This window comes from Strix aluco, chromosome 2 (genome assembly GCF_031877795.1).
Source record: "Strix aluco isolate bStrAlu1 chromosome 2, bStrAlu1.hap1, whole genome shotgun sequence".
Taxonomy (NCBI): domain Eukaryota; kingdom Metazoa; phylum Chordata; class Aves; order Strigiformes; family Strigidae; genus Strix; species Strix aluco.
The window spans coordinates 6,344,684-6,359,595 of record NC_133932.1 but is presented as its reverse complement, the minus strand read 5'-3'; the positions used below and the strand labels follow the sequence as shown (position 1 = coordinate 6,359,595).

Sequence of the window (14,912 nt, the reverse complement as noted above, 5' to 3'; positions counted from 1 at the left end):
CATGTTTAGCTGAATGAGGAAGAGATTCTGCCTAGGTTGGGAGACATTTCTAAGTCCTTTGTTGGATTGTCCAGGTGAGGTTGATATAAACGGGAAGAGTAATAGACAACACAAACCAGTTTGCATGGAAACAATTAATGATGCGTCAAGTACTCCCAGAAGAGCAGCCTGGTGACTCTGCCTTGTTGAGAGAAGTCTCTGAAACACAGTAGCTCCCAGGGCTGACAAATCCACAGTAAAAGTAGACTTGCTAGTCAACTGGAAAGCAGCCAACTGTCTGTTCCACTTCTCTTTTCTTTGTAAACTCACCAAATAAGCCATTTTCCACCTTCCTCTGGCTGCCGTTAACCCAGGCCGTGGCACTTAGACAGGTTCTCCATTTTCTGTCAACAAGATCTCTAATGATTTTTTTCTGAATGTTTTTCAGAGCTTCTTTTTTATCATCAGTCATCTTGGACTTTTCTGCAAGCCCAGAGATTGCAGGCCTGCTCCTTTCTGTCCTGTTCACTAATGACTTTGGCTTCACCACCTTTTCAGGTCATTTCTTATCCAGAAACAGCTCTCTAAAATTAAGAGAAAGTAGGGTAAGGGAAGCATGAGGCATCCCATTTCAAATATAATGAATAGTTTATATCCACACTACTCTTCAAGAGTCTAGGAAGGAAATTATGCTTTAAAGATTTTTTGGTATGTGATATAAAAAGTTTTACCAATATTTCTTTGAAAAAATATAAGCAGGAAAACAGCATAAAGCTCTCCCCAGAATGGGCTAATTAGCAAACAATAGAAATACTAGTCAAGAGTCTTGAAGGGAAGGGGGAAGGAAACCACCCAGTCTTCCATGTCTCTGTGTGATGATCCAGTGCTTACTGGTAGGAAACGAGAAGCAGATAAACAGGAAAAAGAGGAAGGAGCTGGCAGGGAAAGTGTGGCAGGGAGAGGACAGGTCACCCCGAGCAAGCACTCTGAGAGGCTCTGATAGATGTGTTTAACAATAGGAGCAGGAAAACTAGTTTGAAGGGGACTCCATTTCAAATAAATCTTGGGTCAAATGAGGATAATTACATCCATCAACTCTCGTGAAATGCAGCAAAAGGAAAACATTATTGCTTAGTGTAATTTTAATGACCCCTTTTCAATGTTTAGTTTTTTGTAACTATGTTCCTTTATTGCCCATTGGTGTTTGTAAGTTAACATGTTCTTTTTTTCATCCTTTATTTTGTCCAGTTACAAAGCAAACTGAATAATCCGAGATGGGAGAGGGCCTCCCAATCCAATTCTTGCAGTGCGTTGCAGCTCAGTGTGTTTCTTGAAGATATTCAGAAGGTGCCAGCATACATGTCCATTGAGTTGCCTTCCACAATTTAGGACTTGATGGCACAGGAGCTTCCACCACTGACACTAAGAAAGCAATATTATGGGGAAAGTAGCCAAAAACTGAAGCACGAGTTTGAACTAATGCAGCTCCCCGTTTTGCAGGCGACTGGGTTAGCATACTTTTTTTCGGCATTTCTGCTTCTTGTTTCTTTCTCTAAGTTTCACGGGACTCTCATGACCATTCTCTCCAGCCCATTTCACTGTGACTTCCTCTAGTCACCCGGAGGTTGCTACTGCTGCGTGCTGATGACTCACGGATACATTACTCAGCAGTGATCTGTCCTGTGGTCCAACCTGATCAGCCTCAGGACAGATGATCAGATCAGATCAGCTGGGGTGGAACCTCAGATTTCCTCTGCAATTGCCAGCCATGTCTTATTTCACCATCTCTCTACAGAGATGGAAGAGGCTGCCGTTCTCTAGGTAGCAAGGGCGACCTTACAGTTCTCCCGTTTTCTTCCCACACCCACGCCTACACTGTCATTTGCGATTCCTTCCACCAGCATGATTAAAAGAACCAGTCTTTCCTCTCTGCCACAATGTCTAATATCGTTATCAAGTCATCTTGTCTCACAATTACTGCAACTTTTATCCTCTCTAACCTCCGCAGCAACCACTTCACTCGCTAGTAGTTAATCCGAAGGAGGCTGCTAGAACATCTTTCTTTTTTGATCGGCTTCAAGGTTGTAAACACTTGATCATGACCTAAAACCTTGATCTCATGTTACTACATAAAAGACGCAGAAATGTTTGAGTGTATCGCACAAAGAAGATGAAGTCTTTGTCAAGCTGTTATGCGTTAGAGGGATGTTAACATCTGTTACAGATTACATATTTACAGATCAATAGGTGTAGATAATTTACACTCAGCAGTCCGAGAAAAACCTGACTGGTTTTCTCCTTTGCTTGTTGATTTTTAATACAACTTAAGGAACTTAAAATCCAGAAGTCTCAAATGGTGTTCATGTCACACTGGTATTCAAAAGGGCCAGCAGGACAGATAAGATAGCCACAGTCCTAGGCAAACTAATGGAGAAGCTGGTACAATGTTCAGTCATTGAGGGCTGAATGTGTTACTGATTGTTACTGATTTGTTATTAATTTGAGTTGATGATTTGTGGAGATTTGATAAGGAATGATTACAGAATTTCACAGAATCATCTAGGTTGGAAGGGACCTTGAACATCATCTAGTCCAACCGTTAACTTCACACTGACAGATCCCAACTACACCATACCCCTAAGTGCTATGTCAACCCGCCTCTTGAACACCTCCAGGGATGGGGACTCCACCACCTCCCTGGGCAGCCCATTCCAACGCCTGACTACCCATTCTGTAAAGAAATACTTTCTAATATCTAGTCTAAACCTTCCCTGGTGCAACTTGAGGCCATTCCCTCTTGTCCTGGCGCTTGTTCCTTGGTTCAAGAGACTCATCCCACCTCTCTGCACCCTCCTTTCAGGGAGTTGTAGAGGGCCATGAGGTCTCCCCTCAGCCTCCTCTTCTCCAGACTAAACCCCCCCAGTTCCCTCAGCCGCTCCCCATCAGACCTGTGCTCCAGACCCTGCACCAGCTCCGTTGCCCTTCTCTGGACACGCTCGAGTCATTCAATGTCCCTTTTGTAGTGAGGGGCCCAAAACTGAACCCAGTCATCGAGGTGCAGCCTCACCAGTGCCGAGTCCAGGGGTGAGATCCCTTCCCTGTCCCTGCTGGCCACGCTATTGCTGATACAAGCCAGGATGCCATTGGCCTTCTTGGCCACCTGGGCACACTGCTGGCTCCTGTTCAGCTGGCTGTCAATCAACACCCCCAGGTCCCTCTCTGACTGGCAGCTCTCCAGCCACTCCTCCCCAAGCCTGTAGCACTGCTGGGGGTTGTTGTGGCCCAAGTGCAGCACCCGGCATTTGGCCTTATTGAAACTCCTCCAGTTGGCCTCAGCCCATCGCTCCAGCCTGCCCAGGTCTCTCTGCAGAGCCTCCCTCCCCTCGAGCAGATCAACACTCCCACCCAACTTGGTGTCGTCTGCAAACTTACTGAGGGTGCACTCAATTAGGACTAATCAATTAAATGGAATTTCACAGGAATATCAGTTTTTATAAAAGACAGTGGTGTAATGTTTTAAGTAGTCATAGAGATACTGTATTCAGTTTAAAGTAACCATACAACCAGTTATGCTGCTAGACGAGGTACCATTGTTAGACTGTTGAGTAAGGAGAATTTATTGCCCTGCAAACCAGGTGTTCTAAAAGCTGCATTGTAAAAGGGCCTCGAAGCATGTTAAAATCACAATGTGAGCCAAAGTCCTTGAGTCAAGGGCAGTGGAGGGTCTTTCTTTTAGGTCAGTAGTCTGTGGTGGTCGCAAAAGCAGCCCCCTGACTCATTTCAGGACTCAAGTGTGCGTGACCGGAAAGAGGTGGGAATAAGAAAATGAGTTATGGGAATCATCATGATTATGTATGAGAACTTGATGAATATGTATTACTGTATCCTATATAATCAGCATGCTACATGAGTTAGGTGTGCATTGTTGGTGAGACGACTCCCCTACACACCCAGCCATTAATAAAGGAGTGTCTGCTTATCTACATCACATTCGATAAGTTCTTTTATCCCATTTTGGTGACAAATGCAGCACATTACATGAGTATCATTAGTGCTTGTCAACATGGTTGTATAGAAAAGAGCTTTCTTTAAAAAAAAAATTCTGATTTAATTATTTGAGGAGCTTACAGATCAGACTGATAAAAGCAATCGTGTAGATACCATCAAAGTCCAAGGAGCTTCATGGAGGACTTCAATGACATTCTGATTTTAAAGCTCGCCTTCTACAATATTTGCAATTCCCAGGTGAAGAGAATCAATACAGTGATCAGCCAATCTCCGCGAGCAGCCACGAGGAAGCCTGGCTGTGTTGCACTGTTTCTATTCAAGTTTCACGGATACCGCTCCTCGGCTGTTCAGCAAGTTCACTGGTGATCAGAAGGAAAAACGACGAATGCCTGAAGGCAACTGTCAGAGAGCAAAGGGTCTGCAAAGGTGGATTGCAAAGGCCAGTGAGAGGCTGCCTGCAGAGCAGGCTCAGTCAGGTGGTGAACCTCGAAGTTTTGAGCTGGAAGAACTGGAAACACAAAATCTACCCAGGGTGGAGTGGGGAAGGGGGCCATTTCCCAGAGAACTGGCTCAGAAAACACAGGAGGTGTCAGAGGAGGCAAACAGTGGGACAGGCTCTTCAGTGCCTTGGATAGAGTACACTTCATGTTTGCTAGTAGCTGTGGTTAATAACTGCTAGTAGCTATAGGTACTGCACATATGGGGACAATCACGAGGTTTTGAAGCTTGGTCAAGCAAGACTTTGAAGCGTGGTCAAGATGACCTTGATTAGCAATAAGAAACTCATCAAGAATAGACTTTGATCTCCAAACCCTAGAAAATAAGCTGAACATCCTGGACCATAAAGAGAATGTCTGGGATTGCACTGAAGATGAGTTATTTGACAACCTGACAAAGCAACTCTTCCATTAATTAATTTGGCCATGAAACTAACTTCTGAATGTCCTGAAAGTGAACTACCTGCATTATCATACTGAGAAACACACCCACAGGTCATAAAGACCCCGGCCCAGGTTAAGACCCTTCCCCTGAGCATGCACAGTAGTAGGAGCATTATGTGAGCTGGACTGTAACTGTATGTTAATCACTAACCAACCAGTATCTAATAGGTGTGTTTGGACAAGTACTAACCCCCGATTTTTGTGTATAAAAGGAGATGGAAACCTGCTGTTGTGGTGCTTGATTTGTGGAAAAGCCGGCCGAGCACCCAGGCCTGAATAAATACAGCATCTCTCCTCAGTGTGTTAAGATTGGGTTAGTGCACGTCGGGCACGGACCCGCTTTTCGGGTGACACCTTGGCGAGCAGGACAAGGCTGAAGCGGGCTGTTGGGCCTTCTCCTGTCGAGGAGCACCCCCGGCGGAGGCAGCGGGGTCCCCCGGCCGCAGCGGCGCCCCTCACACCGGGTGCCTCTCCCCGGGGCGGGCAGCAGTTGGGGTACGAGACACACCCCCCCACACACACCCCCCCAACCTCAACTGCGGTCGCCCCGAGCAACGCCAGGAGCCCACCGCGGGGCGGGGGCGCGAGGGGGGCGGCGCGCAGCGGGCCGTTACCGGCCGGGGCGGGCTGCCGGGGGAGCCGCCTCCGCCGAGCGGGCAGCCCTGCCCGTCCCTGCTGGCATGTCGTCCGGGCCGCGCTGCCCGGGCTGCGCCGAGCCCTGCGTGTCGCCGCGGCTGCTGCCCTGCCTGCACTCGCTCTGCGCGCGCTGCCTGCGCCGGCTGGGCCCGCGGGGGGAGCCGGGCCCGGCCGCTCCCTTCAGCGTCCTCTGCCCGCTGTGCGACGCCGAGGTGGCGTTACCGCCCGGCGGCCTCGGCCACCTCATCCCCGACTACCTGGCGCGGAGCCGCGGCGGGACGGCGGCGGCGGGGGGGTGCGATCTCTGCGCCGAGGGGGCGGCCGTGAGGCGCTGCCGGACCTGCGGGGCCCAGCTCTGCCTCTTCTGCTGCCAGGCCCACAGGTGAGGGAGAGCGCGGCGAGGCCCGGCCCGGGCGGGGCCACCTCGTCACGGGGTGCGTGGGGCGGCCTCCCCGCCTCCCTGGGGTGCAGCGGGTGGGTGCGGGTCACCCGAAAAGCGGGTCCGTGCCCGACGTGCACTAACCCAATCTTAACACACTGAGGAGAGATGCTGTATTTATTCAGGCCTGGGTGCTCGGCGGGCTTTTCCACAAACCAAGCACCACAACAGCAGGTTTCCATCTCCTTTTATACGCAAAAATCGGGGGGTTGTACTTGTCCAAACACGCCTGTTAGATACTGGTCGGTTAGTGATTAACATACAGTTACAATCCAGCTCACATAATGCTTCTACTACTGTGCATGCTCAGGGGAAGGGTCTTAACCTGGGCCGGGGTCTTTTTGACCTGTGGGTGTGTTTCTCAGTATGATAATGCAGGTAGTTCACTTTCAGGACATTCAGAAGTTAGTTTCATGGCCAAATTAATTAATGGAAGAGTTGCTTTGTCAGGTTGTCAAATAACTCATCTTCAATGCAATCCCAGACATTCTCTTTATGGTCCAGGATGTTCAGCTTATTTTCTAGGGTTTGGAGATCAAAGCTTGTTCTTGATGAACTTCTTATCGCTCAAAGTCTTGCTCGACCAAGCTTCAAAACCTCGTGATTGTCCCCATATTGGACAGGGAAGGGATCTTACCCCTGGACTCGGCACTGGTGAGGCCGCACCTCGATGACTGGGTTCAGTTTTGGGCCCCTCACTACAAAAAGGACATTGAATGACTCGAGCGTGTCCAGAGAAGGGCAACGAAGCTGGTGCAGGGTCTGGAGCACAGGTCTGATGGGGAGCGGCTGAGGGAACTGGGGGGGTTTAGTCTGGAGAAGAGGAGGCTGAGGGGAGACCTCATCGCCCTCTACAACGCCCTGAAAGGAGGGTGCAGAGAGGGGGGATGAATCTCTTGAACCAAGGAACAAGCGATAGGACAAGAGGGAATGGCCTCAAGCTGCGCCAGGGCAGGGTCAGACTGGCTCTTAGGAAGTATTTCTTTGCAGAAGGGGTTGTTGGGCGTTGGAATGGGCTGCCCAGGGCAGGGGGGGAGTCCCCATCCCTGGAGGGGTTGAAGAGTCGGGTTGACCCAGCGCTGAGGGATCTGGTGGAGTTGGGAACGGTCAGTGTGAGGTTAATGGTTGGACTGGAGGATCTTCAAGGTCTTTTCCAACCTAGGTGATTCTGTGACCTAGATGACTGTGTGTTATGCTGTCCCGCTTTGGAGAAGGCACACCTCCCAAGGGAAAATGGGGAAGTTTTCTGCTACCCTCTCCACCTCCAGAGACATTTACTGTGTGTACGTGCGAAGGCGCCCTTAGGAGGAGATAAGTGGAAGTCCTGACACGAGCCTGCCTGCTGTGGTTGCTACCTCCTGATGATCGACCTGTGCTCTTGCCTGTTAATTGTTGTAGCTATGTATCTTATGTGCATTTTCAGCATTTCTGTGAGGCTGGGAGCCTGTTGCTTTGCAGTGTGCCTGGTGTTGCCGGGTTTAGTTCTGTTGGAATACATGAAAATTTTAAGAAGTGACAGCAGAGGAGAGCTGCGTACCTCGGAGAGGATCATGTCAGTAAGGGAGGAAGAGGTGACTGCAAGACAGGTAGGAGCTGAAGAGGAGGCAGCTTCAGTGGCCAGTGAGCAGGGCAGAGGACAGGCAGCACCATGAAAGAAGGGTGATAGGAAGTCCGAACGGCCTTCTGAAGCAAAGAGGTGACAGGCAGGGTCAGAAAAACACCCAATAATAGTAGTCAGGGAAGCCTCTTAGTCTGGGTTAATCAGCTCAGCCTGTTCCCTCCATGTTTGCTGCTCCTTTCCGCTTGATTAACAAATTCTTTCCCCAGAAAGAATAGAGGCATATTCCTCACTGTCCTGCCCCCCTGCAGATACTGGTGCCTGTGGCAAAATGGCTTAGACTCTTAGTTACCTATCCACTCGGGGCTGTAATTCTCAGCATACCATTCTGATTAGCTAATGCCTCATACCCCATGCAAGCTGCTGAAGAGTGATAAACTGAGACCTTGAATGCTGCACTGACAGAAATAACTGCAGAGGTATAAAGCAGTAGAAAATTTGTCCCGATGACCTGTTCCCTACGTTATTTACTGATATAATTTTTTCACCCCACTAGCATCTGCAGACTTGCACCTGATTTAATTGATGGGCAGAGCAGAACATGGGCCAAGGAAACCCATTTTGAAATGGTTTTCTGGTGTGTAGGGAAGTCTTTTAAGGATCTGGGTGCCACTGTTGTGCTCCTTTGAATAAGTGAGAGAGGTCTTAGGCTGAAATCAGGGAAGTGTGAATTTGAAGGGTGTTACGCAGAAGGCTTTGAAAATGTGCTGGACCCAAGGGAGGTTAGTGGGAAGTGAAAGGAGTAGTGTAAGAGCCGCATACTGCCCTGTGATGAGGTTGCTTTGTGTTGCCAGAGCAACTCTATAGAGCTTGGTCCTCGGAGGATTTCTTTGCTTATGGCTTGGAGCTCCCATCGCAACTGCCAGAATTCATTAGTGCAGGAGAAAAGGAGGGAGAGGAGGCTTTTACATCCTGCTTCAAAATAACATAAATCGGAAATATTCTAGTGCTGCCCTGTGACATGGTGGACATCTGGGTCATAACAGGTTCTCTGTGTCCCATCCTTGGTATCCTCTGAGCAGGACCTACCCTGGCAGCCAGAAGGAAATGGAGTTTGACTTTTGGAATATTAAGTATTTTACTACAGACTCTCATCTGGTAGTGACCTGAACTATATTTTCCCCTAACAGGTATTAGAGCTCATTTGCCTCAGCAAATTTAAAGTCGGTGAAAATCACCGGGCTGATGGCTGAGGGGCCTGGCACCTCACGTTCCTCTCCAGAAGCGACCGTTGGTGAGCGATTCTGTTTTGAGACACCTCCTGCCAGCTCTCCCTTTGTAGGGCTCGCTGCCTTCCCGCTGCCTGTCACAGCGGGCTCTGGGGGTAATTGCAACTATCCCACCTCTGTCAGGCTCCGTGAAGGGGCTTCTGGCAGCCTGACAGCCTGTTCCCCGCTCTGTGTGTGGCCATGGTGGGGCACATGCTTCTTGTGTCTGAAAATAGCACTGACCACATGCAGGGAGCCTGAGAGCAGCCTCTAATGTCCTCTTTTGTGTGGAGCCTTGTCCTCAGGAGGCTGCAAGTCCAGAGTGGATTTCCATGGAGACAGGAGTGGTGCACACTGTGCCTTGCAGTCTGTACAGACTGGCATTCGCAAGGGGTCTCGGATGTTTGCATTTCATATCCAACATGCCTAAAGTGATGTGTGATTGCTCCCTTCTAGGAGACAGAAGAAGACAGCCTCTCATGCTGTGGTGGAGCTGGAGAACACCGAGGATTGCAGCCAGGCCGGGAAGCCTCTCTTCTGCCCTTCCCATCCCACAGAGGAGCTCAGGCTGTTCTGCGAGCAGTGTGACCAGCCCGTGTGCCAGGATTGCGTTGCAGACAGACACCGGCAGCACCCGTATGACTTCACCAGCAACGTCATCCACAGGCATGGGAATGCCCTGCGGGAGCTGCTGAAAGACACCCAGCAGCACATGGGCATCTTAGAGGATGTGCTGGGCCAGATTGATGACATGGGCAGTGCCGTCCACAGTCACACAGAGGATGTGGCCGCAGAGATCTGTCTCTTTGCCAGTGGGTATGTGAAAGCGATTGAAGAGCACCGGGACCGGCTGCTGAAGCAGCTGGAGGCCTTGAAGGTGCAGAAGGAAAACCTGCTGCACTTGCAGAAGGCCCAGCTGCAGCAGCTCCTGCTGGACATGAGGACAGGCGTGGAGTTCACGGAGCACTTGCTGATGAGCGGCTCAGACCTGGAGATCCTCATCACCAAAGGGGTGGTGGCGAGCCGCCTGGCAAAGCTCAACAGTGTTGCTTATGACACCCACCCCAGCGTGGATGACGGGATCCGGTTCTCTCCCCAGGAGAGGGCAGGGCAGTGTTGCGGCTATGAAGTTTTCGGGGCCATTCTCAATAAAGTGGTCGATCCAGCCAGATGCACCCTGCACGGGGAAGGTAATGTGGTGCCGTACAACAGCTAAATGGGAATGCGCCGCTCCCTGCAGTCACCTCTCCGTTCTCTGTACCCACATGCTGAAGGCACTGTTGGCTCCCTGCCATCCAGGCATCGACTAGGGGCAGAGGTAGAGCCCTGCCAGAGGTTGCATTGCTCGCTGAGGGCCTACGGCAGCTGTGCTGAGCAGGGACCCAGAGAGGTCTCCCCATCCAGATGTACCGAGCGTACCGGAACTGCCCTCCGCAGCATGGGGCTGAGGGGTGAGGAGAGCGACCCTCAGGCCGAAGACCACAGCTTGCTCAGGGGATGGGAATGGCTCCTGCCATGGCAGGACGTGCTGCTCTCCCACTGGCCCCAGCTGTTCTGCAGCATGGGCCCAGACAGATCCCCTCTGTGACTGAGCGAGCAGGTTCATTCCCCTTACAGCTCCTGCTGAGATTGCCGTGGGAATAACTGGCATTGATGGTTTCATGGATATTTGCTTACTAAGGACTTGGAGCTGGGCCAGCAAATAGATAATATTCAGACCAGCCCACAAAGCGTGGCCACCTCTGGTCAGTAATGGCCTGTGCAGGGCAGATGAGACAGACCCAGGGCCCATCAGCTCCTTTCCATGCCAAGCTGTAAGTGCTGACGTCTCTGGGGCTCCAGCTCCGCGGCGGGGCCGCTCCTCTTCCATCCTGGTTGCATGGTACACCTTGAGGCTGCTAGGGAAGGTGCCTGTTGGGCTGAGAGGGGCAGGCAGGAAGGCCACTCTGGTCCATACAGACCTCTGGGAGCCTGCCCAACATCTCCCAGCACGCTCTCTTGGTCCCCAGAGATAACTTTTCCCTGTGGGTGGAGGGAGCTGTACACCCACCCCAGCAGCAGAGTCCTGGCTTGTGCTCTGGTGGGACTGCAACGCTGTAAAATAGGTGAGAGGTGGCAATTGTGGCGGGTGTGAATCCTTCCTGGTCCTGTTTCTCTGCCTTACAGATCTTCAGAGCGCCCGTCAGAACCAGCTGACTGGCTTTAGCCTGCTTTGCAATGACACCACGGGGGAGCGGATGCGGCAAGGAGGGGAGGCTGTGCGGGTCACCATCACCCACAAGGACAAGAAGGACTGGTGGGTAGCTCACCTGAGAACTCCCTGGTCACTGGGTTTGCCTTTCTGCCTCCCTCACCCTGGCTCCCTCCTCCTTTGGGCAGATGGGAGGATGTAGGTCAGAATCTGTAGGGGAAAAGGCACTACTCTTCCACAGTGCTTCCTACTGGTTGTGGAGCTTGACAGTGTTGGCTTAGATTTGTATTGAGTCTTTGAGTGATTTGGGTCTTCTGAAAGGATTGAACTCTCAGCGGGTGTTAGATATTGTCAGAACAAGCTGTTGCTGCTTCCTACCCCTACCAGTAGATAACCCAGGGCTTCTGCTTCTGTTAACACCTAATGAGAATAAAACCTGGCAACTGCAGAGTGACTGTCCCAGGTCAGACAGACAGTGCTCCAAGCTCAGGAGCCTCTGACAGTTGGTGGAAGTGCCTAGTGCATGTTCTGGAGAAAGAATCTGTGTCGGCACTTCATCGTGCTTTCTCCTGTAGTTGCAGGTGTGGAGCACTTTAACATGTTTGGAGGTTTTCTAGCAAAGGCAGGGAAGCCCACACTTGAGCTAGTAAGTGTTTCTACAATGAAAATGACCAACCAGAAAAAATTATTTTGTAACTGTTTCCAGGCTGCACTTGGCACTATAAAGGAGCCAGGCACAAATGCAAAACCAACTGGTTCTTAAGAAAAAATTCTGTTTTACGCTACATACAATGTAGCTGGAGGAAGGTGATGGCATAACTTGTTCCAGGAATGCTGTTGGTAGGATGACCCGAAGAAAAAAGAGACAGGATGCTAAAACTCCTTGCTACGGGGGAGCATTGACAAGGCCTACAGAAGATGCTTGTCAGTAGAGCCTCGTTGTTCAAGAATGTTGTTCCAATGTACCTTCCTTTCTTGGGTGCACGTACCCTGTAGGAAGGTGGGCACATGAGGGTTACGTGGATGTTGCTTGGTGAGCTAGAGGTTGCTGTGGCCACGTTCACTTTATTTCTTGTTCTTGCATGTAGGTAATTGCTACATCCGTTGCTGAAAGCTGTCTGGCTTTGGGTTGAGGCACAGCAGCTGCAGAAGAGCATGAAGTATCACCACACAGTTCATGGCAGGAAATGATGTGAAATGGTGGGGGGTGGGGAATACAGCCTACAAATTTGGAAGATTATAAACTATCATGTTGTGGGGCACAAGAGACTAATTAGTGGGGATTAGGAAGACTGCCTTCCTCTATGCAGAGCTGCCTGATAATTGTTGGTGGAAAGCTCTTTCCATCTTTCTGTGAAGCAGGCAATCAGTCCCTGAGTAACTACCTGATGCTTTCTCCCTGGCGCTCTGTCCACCAGGGTTCCTTGTGAAACCCAACGAGCTTCACTTTAGAAAGGGGGAGTTCACCAGCAGGGACCCAGAACTCCTCAGAGCACTGAAGAGAACAGTTGGGGTCAGTGAGTTTGGGACAGCGGTTGAAGGGATTCAAACCTGCCCCATTTAGGTCCTGCCTTCTTCATGGGCTCTTCTGGAGGTAACTGCTCTCTGAAGCTGTGACTTTACCCCATTTCTGAGGGCTCTTATCTGATGGGATAATCTGACCTGCAAGTGTGCTGTCTGTTGTCTTCTGCTCTTTCAGTGCTCAGGGTTGCTACAAATCCTTGCAGTGCAGCTAGCTCTGTGTGACTTCCTTTGTATGGTTACTGCAGCTCCTGGTAGCAGGTGTGTGTGAAAGCTACTCAGTGCTTGAGCGTTGCTCATGCATCCTGTTAGGCTCACTTGAGACCCACGGCTGCTGAACAAGGCTGAGGATAAGGAGCTGACCACAAATCTAGGCCAAACAGTAGTTCACACGTAGAGTAATTTTCTGCCAGTCGCTGACTTCTTGGACTTCTCTCTGTTCATAGTGCAGTCGAGCCAACAGTGTGTGATAATGGCGATGGGACCTACCATATTTCCTACAGCCCTGAGGAGCCAGGCTTGTATGGTGTCTGCGTCTATGTGAAAGGGCAACATGTACAGGTAGCATTTCTTGTTTCCCTCGCACTGCTTCTTCTTTACCTGCTTTTCTAAGCACTTGCTTTAAATCTCTCTAAGAATTGCCTCTACCACTTAGCAGTTTAAGGCTGGGTTTAGTGATCTGTGACTGACAGGATCACCCAGCTGGTTTTTGAAAACACAGACACAACATCTGATAGCATCCACTGCATTAGCCTCTCTGCTTGCTTGTCCTCTGCAGGGCTCTCCATTCACTCTGATGGTGAAAAACAAGTTCCGTAAGCACCGAGGTGTGTTTCACTGCTGCACGTTCTGCTCAAGTGGAGGGCAGAAAGCTGCTCGCTGTGCCTGTGGTGGGACCATGCCAGGTGGGTGCTCAGCTTTCCCCATGCTGCTGGTGTCAGGAAGGTTTGTTGCATTTGGTTTTCCCTAGTGTAGATAGGTGTGAGTGGACACTCCAGCCCAACTCCTGCCTTGCACATGCACCAGGCCTGGGATAACCTGTGTGTAGATATCTTCTGGTAGGATGGGACTGCAGCAGTGAGAAATGCAGCAGGACATGCTAAGGGTCTTTGCAGCACACCCCATAGACAGAGACCTGACCTAACTCCACAGGAAATGGGGCTGGGCAGCTCTGTCTTTCAGCCCTTCTCAGTGAGGCTAAGCAGTACTTCATCTATACTGTTCCTGTTCCTATGGAGAAACCTCACTCCTTAGTTAGGATGAGAGTTCAACTCCCTTATTTGTTTAATCCCAAGCAGCTTCCCAGTCCTTGACCTGCATGTGTCATTGTGTATTTTGCATGTTTTACTATAGAATCAGCCTCTTCCTTTTTCTGTGCTTGATCTGTATCTCACTCTGGCATAGCCACCAGTGGCTGGCATGGGGTTCTGCAGGCCTGTGTCTTGCATTGCTCAACAGGCAAGGGGACGGAAATCTTCAGCTTTCCCCAGCGAGTGGAATGGGGAGGTCCCCGTTGGTGGTTCTCCTTTCTTTATCAAGCCCTGGCAATTTTGGCCTTGAGTAAGCTGTGTTCTCATCAGCACGTGCCTCCCTGTCTTAGATAAGTCCTGGGGCTGAAGAGCTCTCTGAAAGCCTCGGACACACTGGGATTTTCTAGCCCACTTTTGGTTCAGCGGATGGTGCCTCTTCTCTTGCAGGTGGGTACCAAGGCTGTGGCCATGGACACAAAGGTCACCCTGGCTGCCCGCACTGGTCGTGCTGTGGACAAGTGAAGGAGAGCTCAGAATGTTTGGGTGGGCCACCCGGCAGCACCTGGCAGAGAAGTTTGCTCAGGACAGTGGTGCTCTGAGCACCCAGGTGAGTTCCTGTGAGCCCAGGGCATTGCTGCTGGCTGCTGCACAAGTGCAAACCACGAGGATCCCTGCCATCACTGCATAAAACCATCGTGATGGGTGTCAACTGAGAAAGGGGGGTGAGGGAAAATAAAATTGTGCCTTATATTCCACCTGGGAGCGTGTATGCAAGGTTGTTTTGTGCCTGAACAGGAGCAAACTCTGGGAATAGTGCCGCTGCCTACACTTTTGAGGAACTGAGGCCTGTGGGGTCAGGCTCTAAGGGGAACCTCAGTCTGAGCAGTTACCTCACAAAAAGGTCAAGATGTGTCTCATTCTGCAGGATTGACAGTCTCGGCTGTCCTTCTTGAAGAGGCCAAGGCTACTCGTTGGGTCACATTCCACAGGGTTTGCATTCATGCCTTGGAAAGGCTTGGCAGCCTGTATATGGCTCCTGCCTCCCTGTTAAATATGCGGCTGGATTCCGGCTTTGGATGTGCACATATAGCCCAGTCACACTCCTGGGAGCTGCTGTTGTG

The 14,912-nt window shown here is 50.6% G+C and overlaps 1 protein-coding gene across 1 annotated transcript; it reads left to right on the top strand.

The window, feature by feature from the left end:
* The first annotated feature begins 5,572 nt into the window (after window positions 1-5,572).
* TRIM45 (tripartite motif containing 45) lies at window positions 5,573-14,546 on the top strand. Its single transcript, XM_074809137.1, has 6 exons — window positions 5,573-5,946; window positions 9,286-10,019; window positions 10,996-11,125; window positions 12,988-13,102; window positions 13,320-13,446; window positions 14,239-14,546. The coding sequence occupies exons 1-6, from the start codon at window positions 5,609-5,611 to the stop codon at window positions 14,388-14,390; spliced, it is 1,596 nt and encodes a 531-aa protein (XP_074665238.1). The 5' UTR covers window positions 5,573-5,608; the 3' UTR covers window positions 14,391-14,546.
* Window positions 14,547-14,912: the final 366 nt, after the last annotated feature.

Bases quoted from the DNA above. Each gene is read 5' to 3' on its own strand.
- TRIM45 (XM_074809137.1), top strand. From the start codon at position 5,609: ATGTCGTCCGGGCCGCGCTGCCCGGGCTGCGCCGAGCCCTGCGTGTCG. The intron at 5,947-9,285 runs GTGAGGGAGAGC...GCTCCCTTCTAG, and splicing joins TTCTGCTGCCAGGCCCACAG to GAGACAGAAGAAGACAGCCT. The intron at 13,103-13,319 runs GTAGCATTTCTT...TGTCCTCTGCAG, and splicing joins TGAAAGGGCAACATGTACAG to GGCTCTCCATTCACTCTGAT.